Raw genomic sequence first — 15,286 nt, forward strand, 5'->3', positions numbered from 1 at the left:
AAAAGGGTGAGAGGGAGTGAATAGTGTAGAAACTCCAATTGTGTCTACCAAACAGCTATTCCTAGCTTTCTAATGAAAGTTTGCTGAGAGCTGATTCACATAGGAAAGACTTCAAGGCCTTTCCATGAAGAGTTGGAAACCCGATGGATGGCTGGGTTCTTCTTTTCTTCAGTCTCCCAGAGCCTACCCTGGGTGAAATAACTGCTTTCTGCTTAGCCTTCAAGGAACATCTAGAATGTTAGGATTTGCAAGGTTGGGAAGAAGATTGGATAGGACAAACACAAACCCCCTCACCCAAATTCAAACTTTCTCTTTAGTCTTTAAGATCCCCTAGTCTCCATGGGATTCACTCACTTGTGAGGTGCTTGAGATGACTCAAGTTTCCTAGGGGATGGTAGTGTGGTGAAAAGGTCAACATTTTTGTCTAAACCATTGAAGAACCCTCTGTAGTTGGAAGCTAAACCCTAGTGAAGCATCAGGGAAAGGTGAAACATCGTCCACTGAGTTCTAGTGCTTTTCTAGTTCCTTACCAGGTCTGGACTGAGGAATACCACTGAGCATTCCAGGCACAAGGCCGGGAGTTCTTTCAAAGATGACATATGCTTGATCAGAACTAGCTGCATAATTTGCAGAGTTCGGTACCTGTTGAAAGTTGGGCCTCTTGTTCTAATATCATTGCAAATTTAAAGGTGCCCACAGCAGAGCATCAAGTATGGGACCTGTCTGAGCACAGGGCCCTGTGCAGCTGCATGGGTTGCACGCCCATGAAGTAATCCCTATATTTGACAACAACCTAAAAGTCACCTAGGAAAAAGCCAGGCCTACACATTGACCAAGAAGTTTTTCCTTTTCTGATCATATGCCCACTGAGATAATAGAGTAATATCCATGCCAGGGACTTTACCAATATGACTGTCCCATAGGGAGACCGCCTCTGTTGCCAGGGGGTCTCCCTTCCATGCATGTTGTGGGCTGGACTCAGCTTCCGTTACCCTCCCTATCTACCTGCACTGCAACTGCCTGCTCAAGCATTGACTGGACCTGGGTAGTCATACTCTGTTTAGAAAGTGAAACAACATCATAGGTACAACATGAATGACCATGAAGACACACAAGGATGCAGGTGTTTATGCTTTCAGTTCATTTAAATCTTCCTCATTTCTCTCTCCTCCCTCCTTCCTCCGTCCCTCCCTCTTTATGGTATAAGCTGAGACATTCCCACTCGCTCATTTTTTTATTGCCGATGATAACAGAAAGATTAATTGAAATATGTGCAGTTATATGTAAAAATGGTAGATCTCTTTTAATGTAAAAGAAAAGGCTATCTCTGATTTAAAAAAAAATAGCTTGTATGCTGTCTTGTCCTTTTTTTGTTGGACGTAACACAGTAAGTATACTTCCAAGTGTCATTTTAAAATGCTAAAAACACCTGCAAAAATTACATCCTTTGTGGTTTCCTTTTAATTATAACATTTGGGAAATTAGAATAGGGAGCCATGATAATTCCAGTAAAGTAAGATAATAAATTACACATATTTAAAATGAAGCCACCTTCAAATACAATTATTCTTGATGGTCTCTCCTTGATAATGACACGCTCACATTTATATTTTACAATCTACTGAGGTTTATTATCCCAAATAATTATCATTGATTATGGAAATAGGTGCATTTTGGAGTATGATTATTAAATATATAATATTCAACAGAAGTGATCCAGTGTGAGCAGCAACTCGTATCACTGCATATCTAAAAATACTCGAACTTTGGAATGACTCTCCCCTCATACTGTTTGTGATTTAAGACTGAGCATCTTTATGGTATTTTTGGTTTGTTTTTTAAATGTTACTCTTATTTTTGAGGAAACAGGTGTCATTGTTTACCAAAGGTATTTTGCTTTCAGTAGAAAACAACCAAAGTTTCTACCCATTTAGAGACTGGTCACAGAAAGGAAATCACAAGTCTTCGTTAAGAATTAAAATGGTACTGTCTCTCTGATTTCTGACTCAGTACTTTACAGTACTACTTTCAGGGGCCAGAGCAATGGCCTCAAGCACCTGATCTTGACAGCTTCCCTTAATGCACATACTTCCCTTTCTCCATCCCAATAAGTAAAGGCTTCCCCTAAGGATGACCTGTGATCTCACCAACCCGGAGACTCTTAGATTCTCCTCCAAGCTGCTCCAGACCATCCTTCCTCTGCCCACTGGAGCACTTCTGAGCCTCACTTGGGACATCTGCCTGTCCCACTTTTTGCCTTTCGCACTCTTTGCCTGTCTGTACTGTTGCCTTCTCCTCCCCTTCCAGACATTTCCTTCTAAGCCTTTCATCATTCTAAGTTGTGATATTATCTTCAGTGATTCTTTGAAACTAACTCATCCTGCAATCTAGTTACTTAAATAGCACTCCCTTCTTCAGCCTGGAGACTTTCTTTGATTTCTCACTTTTCCTGTAAGTCTTGTCTTGTCTCCATTTACTTCCCTATCCAATTAAGTCCCTCATCTCCAGCACTTGAGCCATCTGCTTCCCAGATCATCAGATGGTCCTTCTGTTCTTCCACTTATGTGAATCCCATTGATTCTAGAACCATTGCGCTCTCTCCCTGCCCTAAGCCTATATCTAGACATCTGAGCTCAGTGCAACGGAGAAAACCACATCAACACAGAGATCAGTGCCCCTGTAAATTAAGTCTCTAAGCTTGAATGATACCCAGCCAGCCCTTTCTGCTCATTTCCTCCATCAGTTCTCTTGCCCACTGGCCCCTTCATTATTATAAATAATGTTCCTGACTCTTTTACTTCTAACCCCACCATTATTTCTCCTCACTCTTATGAAGAGGAGTCATTAGGCAGAGGAGCTTGTTTCTGACTCCGTGTAGAACACAGGAGGAGTCCTAAGAGAGCAGCACCTTTAAATCCCACGTCTGCTTTGCATTCATCCTTTTCTTCTTCTTCCTGTCCCAATGAAAGAACTCCCCTTTTGCCTTTCTCAGACTAACTTCCCCTACCTGTATTATGGATCCTATAGGATTAATAGCTAGTATTTATTAACTAAGTTAATAGTGGTTGTGAGTACTCTTGTTGGATCCTCTCACCAACTGAGGACTAGGATTATTTTTGAGCCTGTGTTCAGATGAGGTAATTGAGGCATAGAAAAGTTGAGAGATTGTCCCATGGTCATATAGGAGCCAGAATTTGGTCTGGGCTGGCACCCGTGCCCGAACCCTTGCTCTCACCCATGGCGCTACCCTTTCCTTTCCTGCCCGCTCAGAGACCTCTCTGTCCATCAGATATTCCCAGCCTCTTCCCAGTTTTTCACTCAATCTCTCTGTCTCCTGCTTGTTCATACAAGGATTTAAATAGGCACAAGTCTATTTTGTGTGTTAAAATGAGCACCCATTCTCCTAAAACCACCACCTTCCCTTTATAACTAAACCTACCAAGAAAGCGCTCTACTATATTTACATTCACTGTCTCCAGTTTCCTCTCACTCACTCCTCAGACCTCTGCAGTTCAGCGCCAGCTCAGCAAAGGTCTCTCCAAGATGAACCTCCACATAGCGAAGGTCATTGGGTGTTCCTTGGGCTCTGCATTTTACTTGGCATTCCTGGATTATTCCATACTACTGATCTCTTTCTCTTTCTTCAGACACCCTCTTCCCTCTGCTTTCATATGTCTGCCCTTTCCTGATTTTTCTCTGTATCTCTAACTGCTCACTCCCAGCCTCGTTAGAGGGCCATTTATCTCTGCCAGTCACCACGAAGTTGTGATCTTTCTGACTTCGCAGTAAGCTCCTTTGTTTTCCTTCTGCACGTGTGTCCTGGGGACCTCACCCACTCTTGGGGCTTCAGTTCTTGTCTACATGCCGGTGAAGGCCAGGTCCACATCTTCAGCCTTGATGAGGGCCTGCGTACCAGTTTATGGCATGTATCGTGCTGCCTGTTGGACGTCTCAGTTGGATGACCCTTTGTAAACCCTGGATTCTATGTGTGTAAAACTGAACCTACCTTGAAAGCAGGACAGAGAAGAGATTAAAATTGTGGGCTCTAGAATCAAACCTGTTTCTGCCAGTTACTAGTGACGTTGCCATTTCTCATGTGTGAAATGGGAACAGGGACCTCACAGGGTCACTGTGAGAATTAAATTCACAGTACCTAGAGCAGTGCCGGGTATAGAGTGAATCCCCTGTGGTCATTAGCTTCAGTGAGTGTCAACCGCTGCCCTGGCCTCTCTGACCTTGAGCGCCAGCACTGCTACAGCTGCCACTCCCCAGCCCCCTCCCTGCCCACTGCTCTCCTCATCTCGGTGAACCATAGCAGTGCGAGGCAACACTCAGCCCCTGCTGTGTCCAGGTGCCAAGCAGGCACCTTACATGTCACGTCTCACTTGATCCTGGCTACAGCCCCTTGAGGTGGGACCTGTTACTTTCTTCAGCCTCTATAGCAATGAAGCATCCAAGGTTAAATAACTTGTTCATGGTCTCAGAACACTAGAATTTGTATTCACACCTGCTGATCTCTGGACTCAGTCTCTTTGTAATTATGTTATGCCTTCCTACCCCCTATAGGAGTTGGACAGAAACCTGAGGGTCATCTTTGCCTTTTTCTTTCTTTTTACCACCCCCACCAAAATGCCACCAGTTGCCAAGTTTTGTCAGCTCGACCTGCTGAGTATCAGGAGAGAGCTTAACTTCTTTATCCTCGCACCAGGATAATAAATTCTGAGTTTTAATATCTAATGTGACATTTTAACTGAGCACCTACCTTTTTTTTTTTTTTTTTTTGAGATGGAGTTTCGCTCTTGTCTGCCAGGCTGGAGTACAGTGGCAAGATCTCAGTTCACTGCAACCTCTGCCTCCCGGGTTCAAGCCATTCTCCTGCCTCAGTCTCCTGAGTAGCTGGGATTACAGGTGGCCGCCACTACACCTGGCTAATTTTTGTATTTTTAGTAGTGGCAGGGTTTCACCGTGTTCGCCAGGCTGGTCTCGAACTCCTGACTTCAGGTGATCCACTTGCCTCCCAAAGTGCTGGATTACAGATGTGAGTCACTGTGCCTGGCCAACTGAGCACCTGCTTTTTAAAAATTGAGCACAGTGTCAGGTACTGTGCTAGGCAAGAGGCTACAACAGTCTGTAAGAGAGATGTGGTCCCTGTCTCCCCAGGCTCCTGATCAGTAAGTGACAGTCAGTGTGTCACACCTGAGCATGGGGTTCTGAGCCCAGAATTTGGTAGTACGTAGGATCAAGGCAGTTGACTTGGGTCCTGCTCTGTCATCTACTTAAGTTTCTACCACTAACTTGTCTCTGTCTTCTTGTATTGCTCCTGCACCCATCTGTTTTCTACAGAACAGCAGGAGTATGTGTTCTTCAACAGTCCTGGCCCAAGACATTTTTCTGCCACCTCCTTTAAGATCAAGTTCAGAGTCATTAACGTAACGTCCAAGGCTTTTTACTGTCTGGCTTCTGTTGTCCTCTTGAGCTTCATGTCTTGCCACCTCTCCTATAGCAAGCCCAAATCTGATTTTATTAGCTTTCTTTGAGTTTCTATATCATGCAAGAGAAAGAATGACCCAGATTAGATATATGCTTCTTCAGGAAGCTCTGCTTGATCCTAGGTACTACCAAATTCTGGGCTCAGTACCCCATGCTCATATGTGACACCCTGACTGTCTCTTACAGACCCGGAGCCTGGTGGGGACAGGGACCACATCTCTCTTACAGACTGTTGAAGCCTCTTGCCTAACACAGTACTTGACACTGTGTTCAGTTTTTAAAAAGTAGTTGCTCAGTTAAAATGTCACGTTAAATATTAAAACTCAGAACTAATTGCCTCCTTGAGACCATGCAGCTCACTAGTAGCAACAGTTGTGATTGGCAGCAGAGATTTTATTACCAAACTTGAATTCAAGTCCTGCCTCTGCTGCTTACGTACTCTAAGCCTCAGTTTCCTGCTTTGTTAAAATGGATGAGAAATATGCTTTCTAAGGCTGGAAGAACAAGTGACGGAGGGCATGCTGACTGTCAAACACAGAACCTGTTTCCTTTTTTGTTTGTTTGTTTTTTTGCTGCCAGGGTTCCAGATGTCATTTAGCTTTTTTTTTTTTTCTTTTTTTATGTATTTGTTTTTTATTATACTTTGACTTCTAGGGTACATGTGCACAACGTGCAGGTTTGTTACATATGTACACATGTGCCATGTTGGTGTGCTGCACCCACCAACACATCATTTACATTAGGTATATCTCCTAATGCAACCCCCCCCCCATCACCCTACCCCACGACAGGCTCCAGTTTGTGATGCGCAGAACTTGTTTCTATAAACAGTCCTTAGATGGTAGGTTTCCATCCGAACGCCCAGTGCTCAGTGTAGCATTTTTGGCTGTGCACACGTGACACCGTCAAAGCCAGCTCTACTGGTGTATGCACTGAGCTCTTGTTCACAGAAAATAAAATCAAGAGTACAGTTCATTCCATTAGGGAAATTCTTAGGTTTTAAAAAGTATTTGATCCAGTGATTCTTTTTGACTATGTAAATATCTCTAGAAAGACTGAACTCTACTGAAGTGTGAAGATACTAACTTGGAATCCTTCCTGAGGTTCTGTTTATTCTTAAATAAAAAGGAATGATCAAATGTTAATTTTAACGAAGTCCTAAGACTACTTAATGCAATTGCATATGGGCTAGCCTTCATGACTGGCAAATGCTTTTCATTTAGATTTATATGGCTGATTTCTCATGCTAAGGTACAGATTATTTGTGTTTGTCAGAATAAATATATTGTTATCTAACAAGTTTCAATGAAATATTTAATACTTTTATTTTATATCACAAATTTGAACATTGCTCATAAACTGAGTTAATAGGCGGTATTTTGGAAGCAGGCTGCCATGAGTTCACATCCTGGCTCCACTACCTATTACCACTGTGACCTTGGAGAAGGTGTTCAACATATCCAAACTTTTGGATTCCTCATCTGAAAAATGGAGATACTGTTTGCTGCCTTTAGAATTTGCTGGGTGGATGAGGGAGATTGTGTGCAAATCACCCCACACAGCACCTGCCATGTAAGAGATACTCAGTTCTGCCTAAAAACGCCACCATACTGTAGTCCCAGCTGCTCAGGAGACTGAGAGAGGAGGATTGCTTGAGCCCAGGAGGTCAAGGCTGCAATGAGCCATGATCACACCACTGCACTCCAACCTGGACGTCAAAGCAAGACCCTGTCTCAAAAAACAACCCCAAAACGAAGTCCACCAGACATCTTACTCTCAATATTTCCCCGCATTATTAAACTGGAAAGAGAACTATTTGAAGTGTTTGCTCACTCATGACTAAGTAGTTGTTTCCAATCTGAATTTTGCACATTATTCAGGGAAGATTTATGGTGACTTTTCTGTAGCGAAGCTTTTTAGCTGTATCTGCCCTCTACCACAACATAAAAATGTATAAACTTAAGAATTATAGTTCAAGTGTGGTGGGGTGGGGGGGTGGGGGAGCTGGCAGTGTCTGACCCAACCCCAATCCCAACCCTGAAAAAAAAATAAAGAAATATAGTTTCTGCTGCTTAATAAGAATAGTTAAACTTTGCAATAATTAAATATAATATTTGATAAGAAATCAGCTTGTGTTATTATTTTAGTGAGTTGTTTTAAAATTCCCGATGACCTAAATCCCTTTATTTTACCACCACTATGAATCTGTTCACAATCTCACAACCCCCATAACTCCTGTGTTGCATAACTATTAATTACAGCAGGAACTTGATGAACCTACATGCAGTATAACTATCTATAAAGTAGTAAAGGTACCAGTTTGATTACTGTTTATAATTATTATTGGTACTCAGTTATTTACTATGATTATCATGAGAAGTGTGAGAAGTGTAAAACATAACAGAGCTAACTTTTTGGAATGGAGTGTTTGTTTCATGAGTGTGTGTTTCCCAATAATCATTGGGAAATGTGATACTTATAAAAAGATGTTTCCATTTGTGCATGGCTATTGGCTTTTAAGTACCTTACTGCTTTTCTCCTGATATTCCTTCCTGTTAAATGCTTTCCTTAATTGATGTCTGTGCTCTCTCTCTCTCTCTACCTCCCTGGCAGTCTTTTCCCTATAAAAGGACCCATCTGTCTAAGGTAGAGATTCTCCATTTTTATATACTCATCAGTGCTAAGCTGCATGGAGTAGACGTGCTTCTCATTTAGAAGTCTTGTTTAACTCTGCTTTTTCAATGCAGTTTTTGTTTTGTTTGTTTTCCTTCAAGTAAAATCTGTTCTTTTCAGCCTGAGTTCAAGTACCCAAAAGTATGTCTAATTCCTAATCATAGTCCTAAAGCAAAGAATGCATTTTAATCTTGCTAATCCATGGTAATTAATAGTAATATTTGGAAAACTGATGCCCTTTTTAATATGTGACTCTGTATAGAGAGAGTGAGAGAGAGAGAGAAGCTCTTTAGAAAAGTGACTCATTTTCATTTGATTTTATTAGACTTGAATTTGAGAGGCAACAGCGTGAAGAACTTGAAAAATTAGAAAGTAAAAGGTAAGCCACATGGGGTTCAAGTTTCAACACTACTGTAGTCTGGATTCCTGTGTTAATATCCTGGACTGATTTCATCTGTGTCTGCTTCAGTACTTCGCTCTTGCTCTGTGTCTGTTATTTACATGTCTAATGACTGCAGGTCTTTTTGTTTTGTTTTGTTTTTGTTTTTGTTTTTGGAGTAGTTGGTTTTTCTTCAAGTGTAAATTTTTTTAAACAGTTCGTCTTCAAATATTTATGAGAAACGAGAAATAGAGTCAGTAGGCAAATTTAACACACCAATTAAATTTAATACACCAAAATGTATTCATTTAAATGTAGTCAAAAGTAAATCTTCTCTTAATAACATCCCCTGAGTTTTTAAAAAGCCTGAAGAATGACAATTTCCCTTCCTTCTACCTCCCTGCTTTTAAAACATCTTTCCTGATACTGTTTAGCCTTTGTATTTCCCCATGTAAAATTTGCTTTTCTTATTCTTTGCTCACTTTTCTTTTGTGTATGGGGACACAGGGTGGAGGGAAAAATGGCTGTTTAATTGATTTGGACAGTTCTTTATATGTTCTGAAATAATTCTTTACCTGATAAAACTGTATTTTCTCCTTTTCTGTCTTTTCTGTCCTATTTAACCAGCCGAGACATAGACCAAAGATGACAATTAGAGTAAAAACTAAAGCTATAGAAAATCTGCAAAGTAAATGTTTATTTTGTAGGACCTGGAGTTTAAATGTCACAAATAAATTGTCTTAGTTTCCAGCATCATCCGAGATAAACATTTGGTGGTCAGGAGGTGGAGGCCGTGTATTCCTACTCTAACTCTGTGCTCTTCCTCTGGAGGCCATCCCAACCCTAAACTTTATGGTACAGTGCCCTGTGGAGATCATTTGTTCTCCAACAGAAGACACAACATGTCACCTCCCCACCAGCCTGCAAAATTACACATGTGTATATTCTAATGGAGGCTCCAGTTAGTTTCAGTGTTATGCACTAATAAACTAACATTTTGGGCCATTTGATGATCACCATTTGTCCCAAACTAGTGATTAAATGCTACGTAGTATGTAGTTTTTTAGCTGGAACAGTGAACTGTCGATTATCATGACTTTGATATTTGACCCCAATGAGATGAGGACAGCATAAGCATTTTTATTTAATGTTGTCTTGTAACTGAACTTCTGTTGAGTTTTAGTCATTGGGCTGAATAAAGTTATTCACATTTAATTTAAATTGGGCATGGTTCTTTCTCTTCGAGCTCGGGGCCTTTTAAAATTATATCATGCATAACACATTATGATTATAGGCTCTACAAAGAAATGATATCAGAAGCCACTTCAGGAATATAGGCAGATGATATGTTGGACAGTTAAAAAATAAAAAACAGGATGCTGCTGGAAATTTAAAGGAAAGCAGTTGCTCTTCTTTTTTTATTTTAATGGAGGCTTTGACCTGGTCGTCCGTGCATTTTCAGAACATTTCAGTAAAGTTAGAGCAACATTTGAACAATGATCAGATAACAACCAGTCAGTGCTTTGCATTTCAGGAAACTCATAGAAGAAATGGAGGAAAAGCAGAAATCAGACAAGGCCGAACTGGAGCGGATGCAGCAGGAGGTGGAGACCCAGCGCAAGGAGACAGAAATCGTGCAGCTCCAGATTCGTAAGCAGGAGGAGAGCCTCAAACGCCGCAGCTTCCACATCGAGAACAAGCTAAAGGATTTGCTTGCTGAGAAGGAAAAATTTGAAGAGGAGAGGCTGAGGGAACAGCAGGAAATCGAGCTGCAGAAGAAGAGACAAGAAGAAGAGACCTTTCTCCGCGTCCAAGAAGAACTCCAACGACTCAAAGAACTCAACAACAACGAGAAGGCTGAGAAGTTTCAGATATTTCAAGAACTGGACCGGCTCCAAAAGGAAAAAGATGAACAGTATGCCAAGCTTGAACTGGAAAAAAAGAGACTGGAGGAGCAGGAGAAGGAGCAGGTCATGCTCGTGGCCCATCTGGAAGAGCAGCTCCGAGAGAAGCAGGAGATGATCCAGCTCCTGCGGCGCGGGGAGGTGCAGTGGGTGGAAGAGGAGAAGAGAGACCTGGAAGGCATTCGGGAATCCCTGCTGCGGGTGAAGGAGGCTCGTGCCGGAGGGGATGAAGATGGCGAGGAGTTAGAAAAGGCTCAACTGCGTTTCTTCGAATTCAAGAGAAGGCAGCTTGTCAAGCTAGTGAACTTGGAGAAGGACCTGGTTCAGCAGAAAGACCTCCTGAAAAAAGAAGTCCAAGAAGAACAGGAGATCCTAGAGTGTTTAAAATGTGAACATGACAAAGAATCTAGATTGTTGGGAAAACATGAAGATAGTGTCACAGATGTCACAGAAGTGGCTCACGATTTCGAGAAAATAAAGCCAGTGGAGTACAGGCTGCAATATAAAGAACGCCAGCTACAGTACCTCCTGCAGAATCACTTGCCAACTCTGTTGGAAGAAAAGCAGAGAGCATTTGAAATTCTTGACAGAGGCCCTCTCAGCTTAGACAACACTCTTTATCAAGTAGAAAAGGAAATGGAAGAAAAAGAAGAACAGCTTGCACAGTACCAGGCCAATGCAAGCCAGCTGCAAAAGCTCCAAGCCACCTTTGAATTCACTGCCAACATTGCGCGTCAGGAGGAAAAAGTGAGGAAAAAGGAAAAGGAGATTCTGGAGTCCAGAGAGAAGCAGCAGAGAGAGGCGCTGGAGCGGGCCCTGGCCAGGCTGGAGAGGAGACATTCTGCGCTGCAGAGGCGCTCCACCCTGGGCATGGAGATTGAAGAGCAGAGGCAGAAACTTGCCAGTCTGAACAGCGGCAGCAGAGAGCAGTCAGGGCTCCAGGCTAGCCTGGAGGCTGAGCAGGAAGCCCTGGAGAAGGACCAGGAGAGGTGAGATTGGGAAGGAAGGGTGTGGCATACAGTGGGTGCCAAATGAGTGCTCATTTTTCACTCCTCATGTTGTGTTTGTCACTTTTTTTTAAGTTATTCCTTTAGCCTTCATGTTCTCTAATACATAGACAAATGCTTGTATTTGCCAGAACTGAGGAAAGTACCCCTAAACTTGTATTTCTCCTTAGTGTTCTTGTTTTAGAATTGTTGGCCTAAAGTTGAAAAACACACGAACAAAAGCAAAGCCCATGTTCATTATCCCACTCACCTATGGAATGCATGTGTTTTAATATTTTGATAAATGCAAGACTGAGAAAGTTTCCACTTTGATTTCTCCTTTCCTTCTTTCTTATCTCCCCTCCCTGTCTCCCTCTCTTTTCTCTTTCTTCTTCCCCTTCCGTTCCCTCCTTTCTCTTCCATTGCATCTATTTCCTCCTCCTTTTTCTTCCTTAGCCCTCTCTCTTTCCTCTCCTTCCCCTTTCTTCCTTCCCTCCTCACCCCTTTCTCTCTTGCTCCCTGTCTCTTTCCTTCTCTCCCTATTTTCCGCCCTCCTCCCTCACCTCGTTCCATCTCTGCTTCCCTGCCCTTTCTTACCAATGGTTTTGCATCTTCTCCATGACTAGCACTTGTTGAAGTAAGTATCATCCCTGGAGTTCATGGTTTGCATACAGGCTACTGATTTCTACAACCTGTTGGGAATAAAAAATAAATACTTCTCCCACCCCTATTGAGTCACAGTATTTAAGAGGAGGCCTCAGGACTCTGCATTATAAAACAATCAACCAAACCAACAAACAAAACTCCAGATGATTCTGAACACAGTGGGATATTAGAACATGTTTGGTGATTTACTGGTATTATTTTTGTTGTCATGAAAAATAAAACTAGGAAACTAGCACTCTTGTCTTGTAAGGTAAGAATATTTATCTTCCTTCACCTATTTTCTGTCACCATGCTTACCAGACCATAAGTTCTCAAAATGAATAGTACGTGAATTTGAGAACACCTTTTTTGGAGCCTTGAAGACATGATGACAAGACTCACAGAAAGGCCAACAGCCACCTGGGTGATGCAAACATCACCCGATTTGGAGACTTGCAAGAGGAATTTATAGCCTGGTTCAGCCCCTTCCTATCAAGATGGTAGGATGTTCTTACCTTGGGCAGGATCTTTCATCGCTGGGCCTCAGTGTCACCACTTGTATTAAGAAGAGGATGGATGAGATCACAGGGTCTTGCTCTGGGTCCAGGCTGGAGTGCAGTAGTGTGAGCATAGCTCACTGCAACCTCAAACTCCTGGGCTCAAGAAATCCTCCTGCCCCAGCCACCCAAATGTCTGGGACCCCAGGTGTATACTACATGCCTGGCTTTTTATTTATTTATTTATTTATTTATTTATTTATTTATTTATTTATTGAAAGAGATGGGGTCTCCCTGTGTTGCCCAGGCTGGTCTCAAACTCCTAGGTTCAAGCAGTTCTCCCACCTGAGCCTTCTGAAGTGCTGGGATTATAGGCATGAGCCACCACTCCCTGCTCAGTTGAGATCTTAAGCTCAAATTGGAGAGATGAAAGCTTGCCCTCTCTGCAGTACCTCCCCCACCCACAGCACCTCCTAAGGGGGCTGCACCAGAGGTCCAGTGTACTGGCCAGGACACCCCACTTTGGCATTTAGCAAACACATGGGACTGGTTGCTGATAACAAGGCAAGACCCACTCAGAAGTGTTACTGTAGCCTTCACCCATCACACTGCCTGAAAAGGTCAGGACAACTTCCATTCAAATGATTGGGTTATGCTATGGATTATATTTACCATCACTGTCTGGTAGTTCCCTCAGGCAAAACAGCAACAAAGTAACAATCAAAAACCCTAATGCTGTTATTTCAGAGAAATAGGTTGGGGGTTTAAGAAAATGATTGCAGGTATGTTATGTAAATGAAATTGCTAGACAAAGATCCAGCCCCAGGAAATTTAAAGTAGTGGAGGGCACACTCTCAATTTGTAGCCTGTAGTGTGCAATAAGAATGCAGCATGAGCTTTTAGCTTGATGTCCTTGGCTTTTGTCACCTGGCCATTTAGTATTAATACTGTATAATAGCAGACACAGTGTTGCAGTTTCCACAGAAGTGGTTACACAATGTGAGTGTTCCCTCACAAGCCAAGTAAAGGGGCCTGTTAGCTTCATGAGTTTTCATGAAATAGACTTAGCTAGCTAAGTGCTAATTCAGGCCAACAGATTCCGGGCGCTGTGTTCTGACTGCGATGCCCCTACAGCTTTCTATGGGAATTTCTGTTGTGCTTCGTTTTCTCCCAGGGTTCTCATGGCTAAGCCAGGATTCACCATGCAGCCTGACTTGGCCCCTTGTAAAATTCCACAAGTGTGAAATACTAAATTCATGTGGGGCCAGACTGGACAAGAATGTCCTCTCCCGTTGCCTTCTCAGTGCTTTATGAACCAGGTTTAATCCATTTTCCTGCTTTTCTTCCCACCACCTGCTCATTCCAGCTGCCCCATTGACATGGATCAGGTAACCCAACTGGAAACGCCTCCTGTCACCATAGCAGGGATAACAGAGGCAAGTTGTGAATACTCACACTTAATCCTGTTTTCTTGTCAGAGTCCTTTAACAATGGCAACGATGATAATAGTCATGAGGCAAGCCATGAAGAATAACTGTGTGTACCTCAGATCCTGCTTTAAATGCTGTGTGTGCGTTGTCATTTACTTTTCCAATAAAGAGTGCCATCGTCTACAGCTTATACATGAGGGAACTGAAGCCTGCAGTAGTTGTATAACCATTGGGGATGAATGTCACACCATCAGAAAGTGGCAGAGTTGTACGTCAGATCTCAATCTTATCACCCATTTCTGAGCCACTTAGCCCTCTAGTCTTCTGACTATGGTCTGCCACACGGGAAGGCCAGCTTGTCCCTTGCCACCCATATAAATCTCACTCAGGCTTCAGGATACCACTCAAACCCTCCTTTGCTCTGTGGAATCTTTTTCACTGGCCACTGGCCCTGTGCTGAAGGACAATTCTTAACAACCCCAGCAGGAGTTTTCTTAACTGTAAACATTGCTAATTGCCTGCCGACATCCAGCTCATTTTTTTTTGTTTGTTTCGTTTTGTTTTGTTTTGTTTTGTTGGCCATTGATAATACCCTACTAATATTGCTCCTCAATTCTTTGCCCACCACCAGGCCTCTGACATCATTTTTTTTTTTTTTTTTTTTTTGCTTATGTCTTATCTTTTGAAAATACTGTATGTTCCGCAAGTTGATGCTCTAGAAGATGCTAATCAGTAGACCAAGAAAGGACTGAGTTAAACTGGGCACAGCCTCGTGTGGGTCTCATGAGTGCTTACCCTCATGACCCTGTGATCCATGTTGGAAAGTTCAGAACTTGGCTTTCATGTTCAAGATAGAGCAGTCAGATTGCTGCTGGTGACACCAGAGGGTTGGCAACATCATGGTGTGTTGGCATCTGAAGGCAGAATCTCTGATTTTTAGAGCTGAAGGAATTGAGGGAGATTAGTTGACACTCTCATTTGATCCATGAGGAAATTGAGACCCATTTTTAAATAACTTCGCCAAGTTCACACAGTGAGTGGACTGCAGTCTCATGCTCCCTGAGGCCAAATTCACTGGCAAGCTTGGCCCTCTGGCCTGATGGCCCTGGATTCAAGTATGCCTGGGCCGGTGGGAGAAAGACTTTACATACATTTGACCTCATATAGATGTATCATTTATCATTGGAGGTAAATTTTATGGTTTATTTTAGTTTCTTGTGGAACTCAACCTACTTTCCTAGGCCTGTCTTTTCTGCTTCCCCTTCCCACGCCCTCTGCCTCC

General features: G+C 42.6%; 1 protein-coding gene across 3 annotated transcripts in view; it reads left to right on the top strand.

The window, feature by feature from the left end:
* Window positions 1-15,286, top strand: part of KIF16B (kinesin family member 16B) — a 313,597-nt gene that overhangs the window by 188,833 nt on the left and 109,478 nt on the right. For all 3 annotated transcript variants that reach the window (XM_007960606.3, XM_073008383.1, XM_007960575.3), the window contains exons 18-19: window positions 8,489-8,542; window positions 10,077-11,435. In XM_007960606.3, the coding sequence (XP_007958797.3) occupies window positions 8,489-8,542; window positions 10,077-11,435 (1,413 nt within the window). The remainder of the gene's footprint in view (window positions 1-8,488; window positions 8,543-10,076; window positions 11,436-15,286) is intronic.

The sequence above is a fragment of the Chlorocebus sabaeus genome, chromosome 2 (assembly GCF_047675955.1).
Source record: "Chlorocebus sabaeus isolate Y175 chromosome 2, mChlSab1.0.hap1, whole genome shotgun sequence".
NCBI classification, from domain to species: Eukaryota; Metazoa; Chordata; class Mammalia; order Primates; family Cercopithecidae; genus Chlorocebus; species Chlorocebus sabaeus.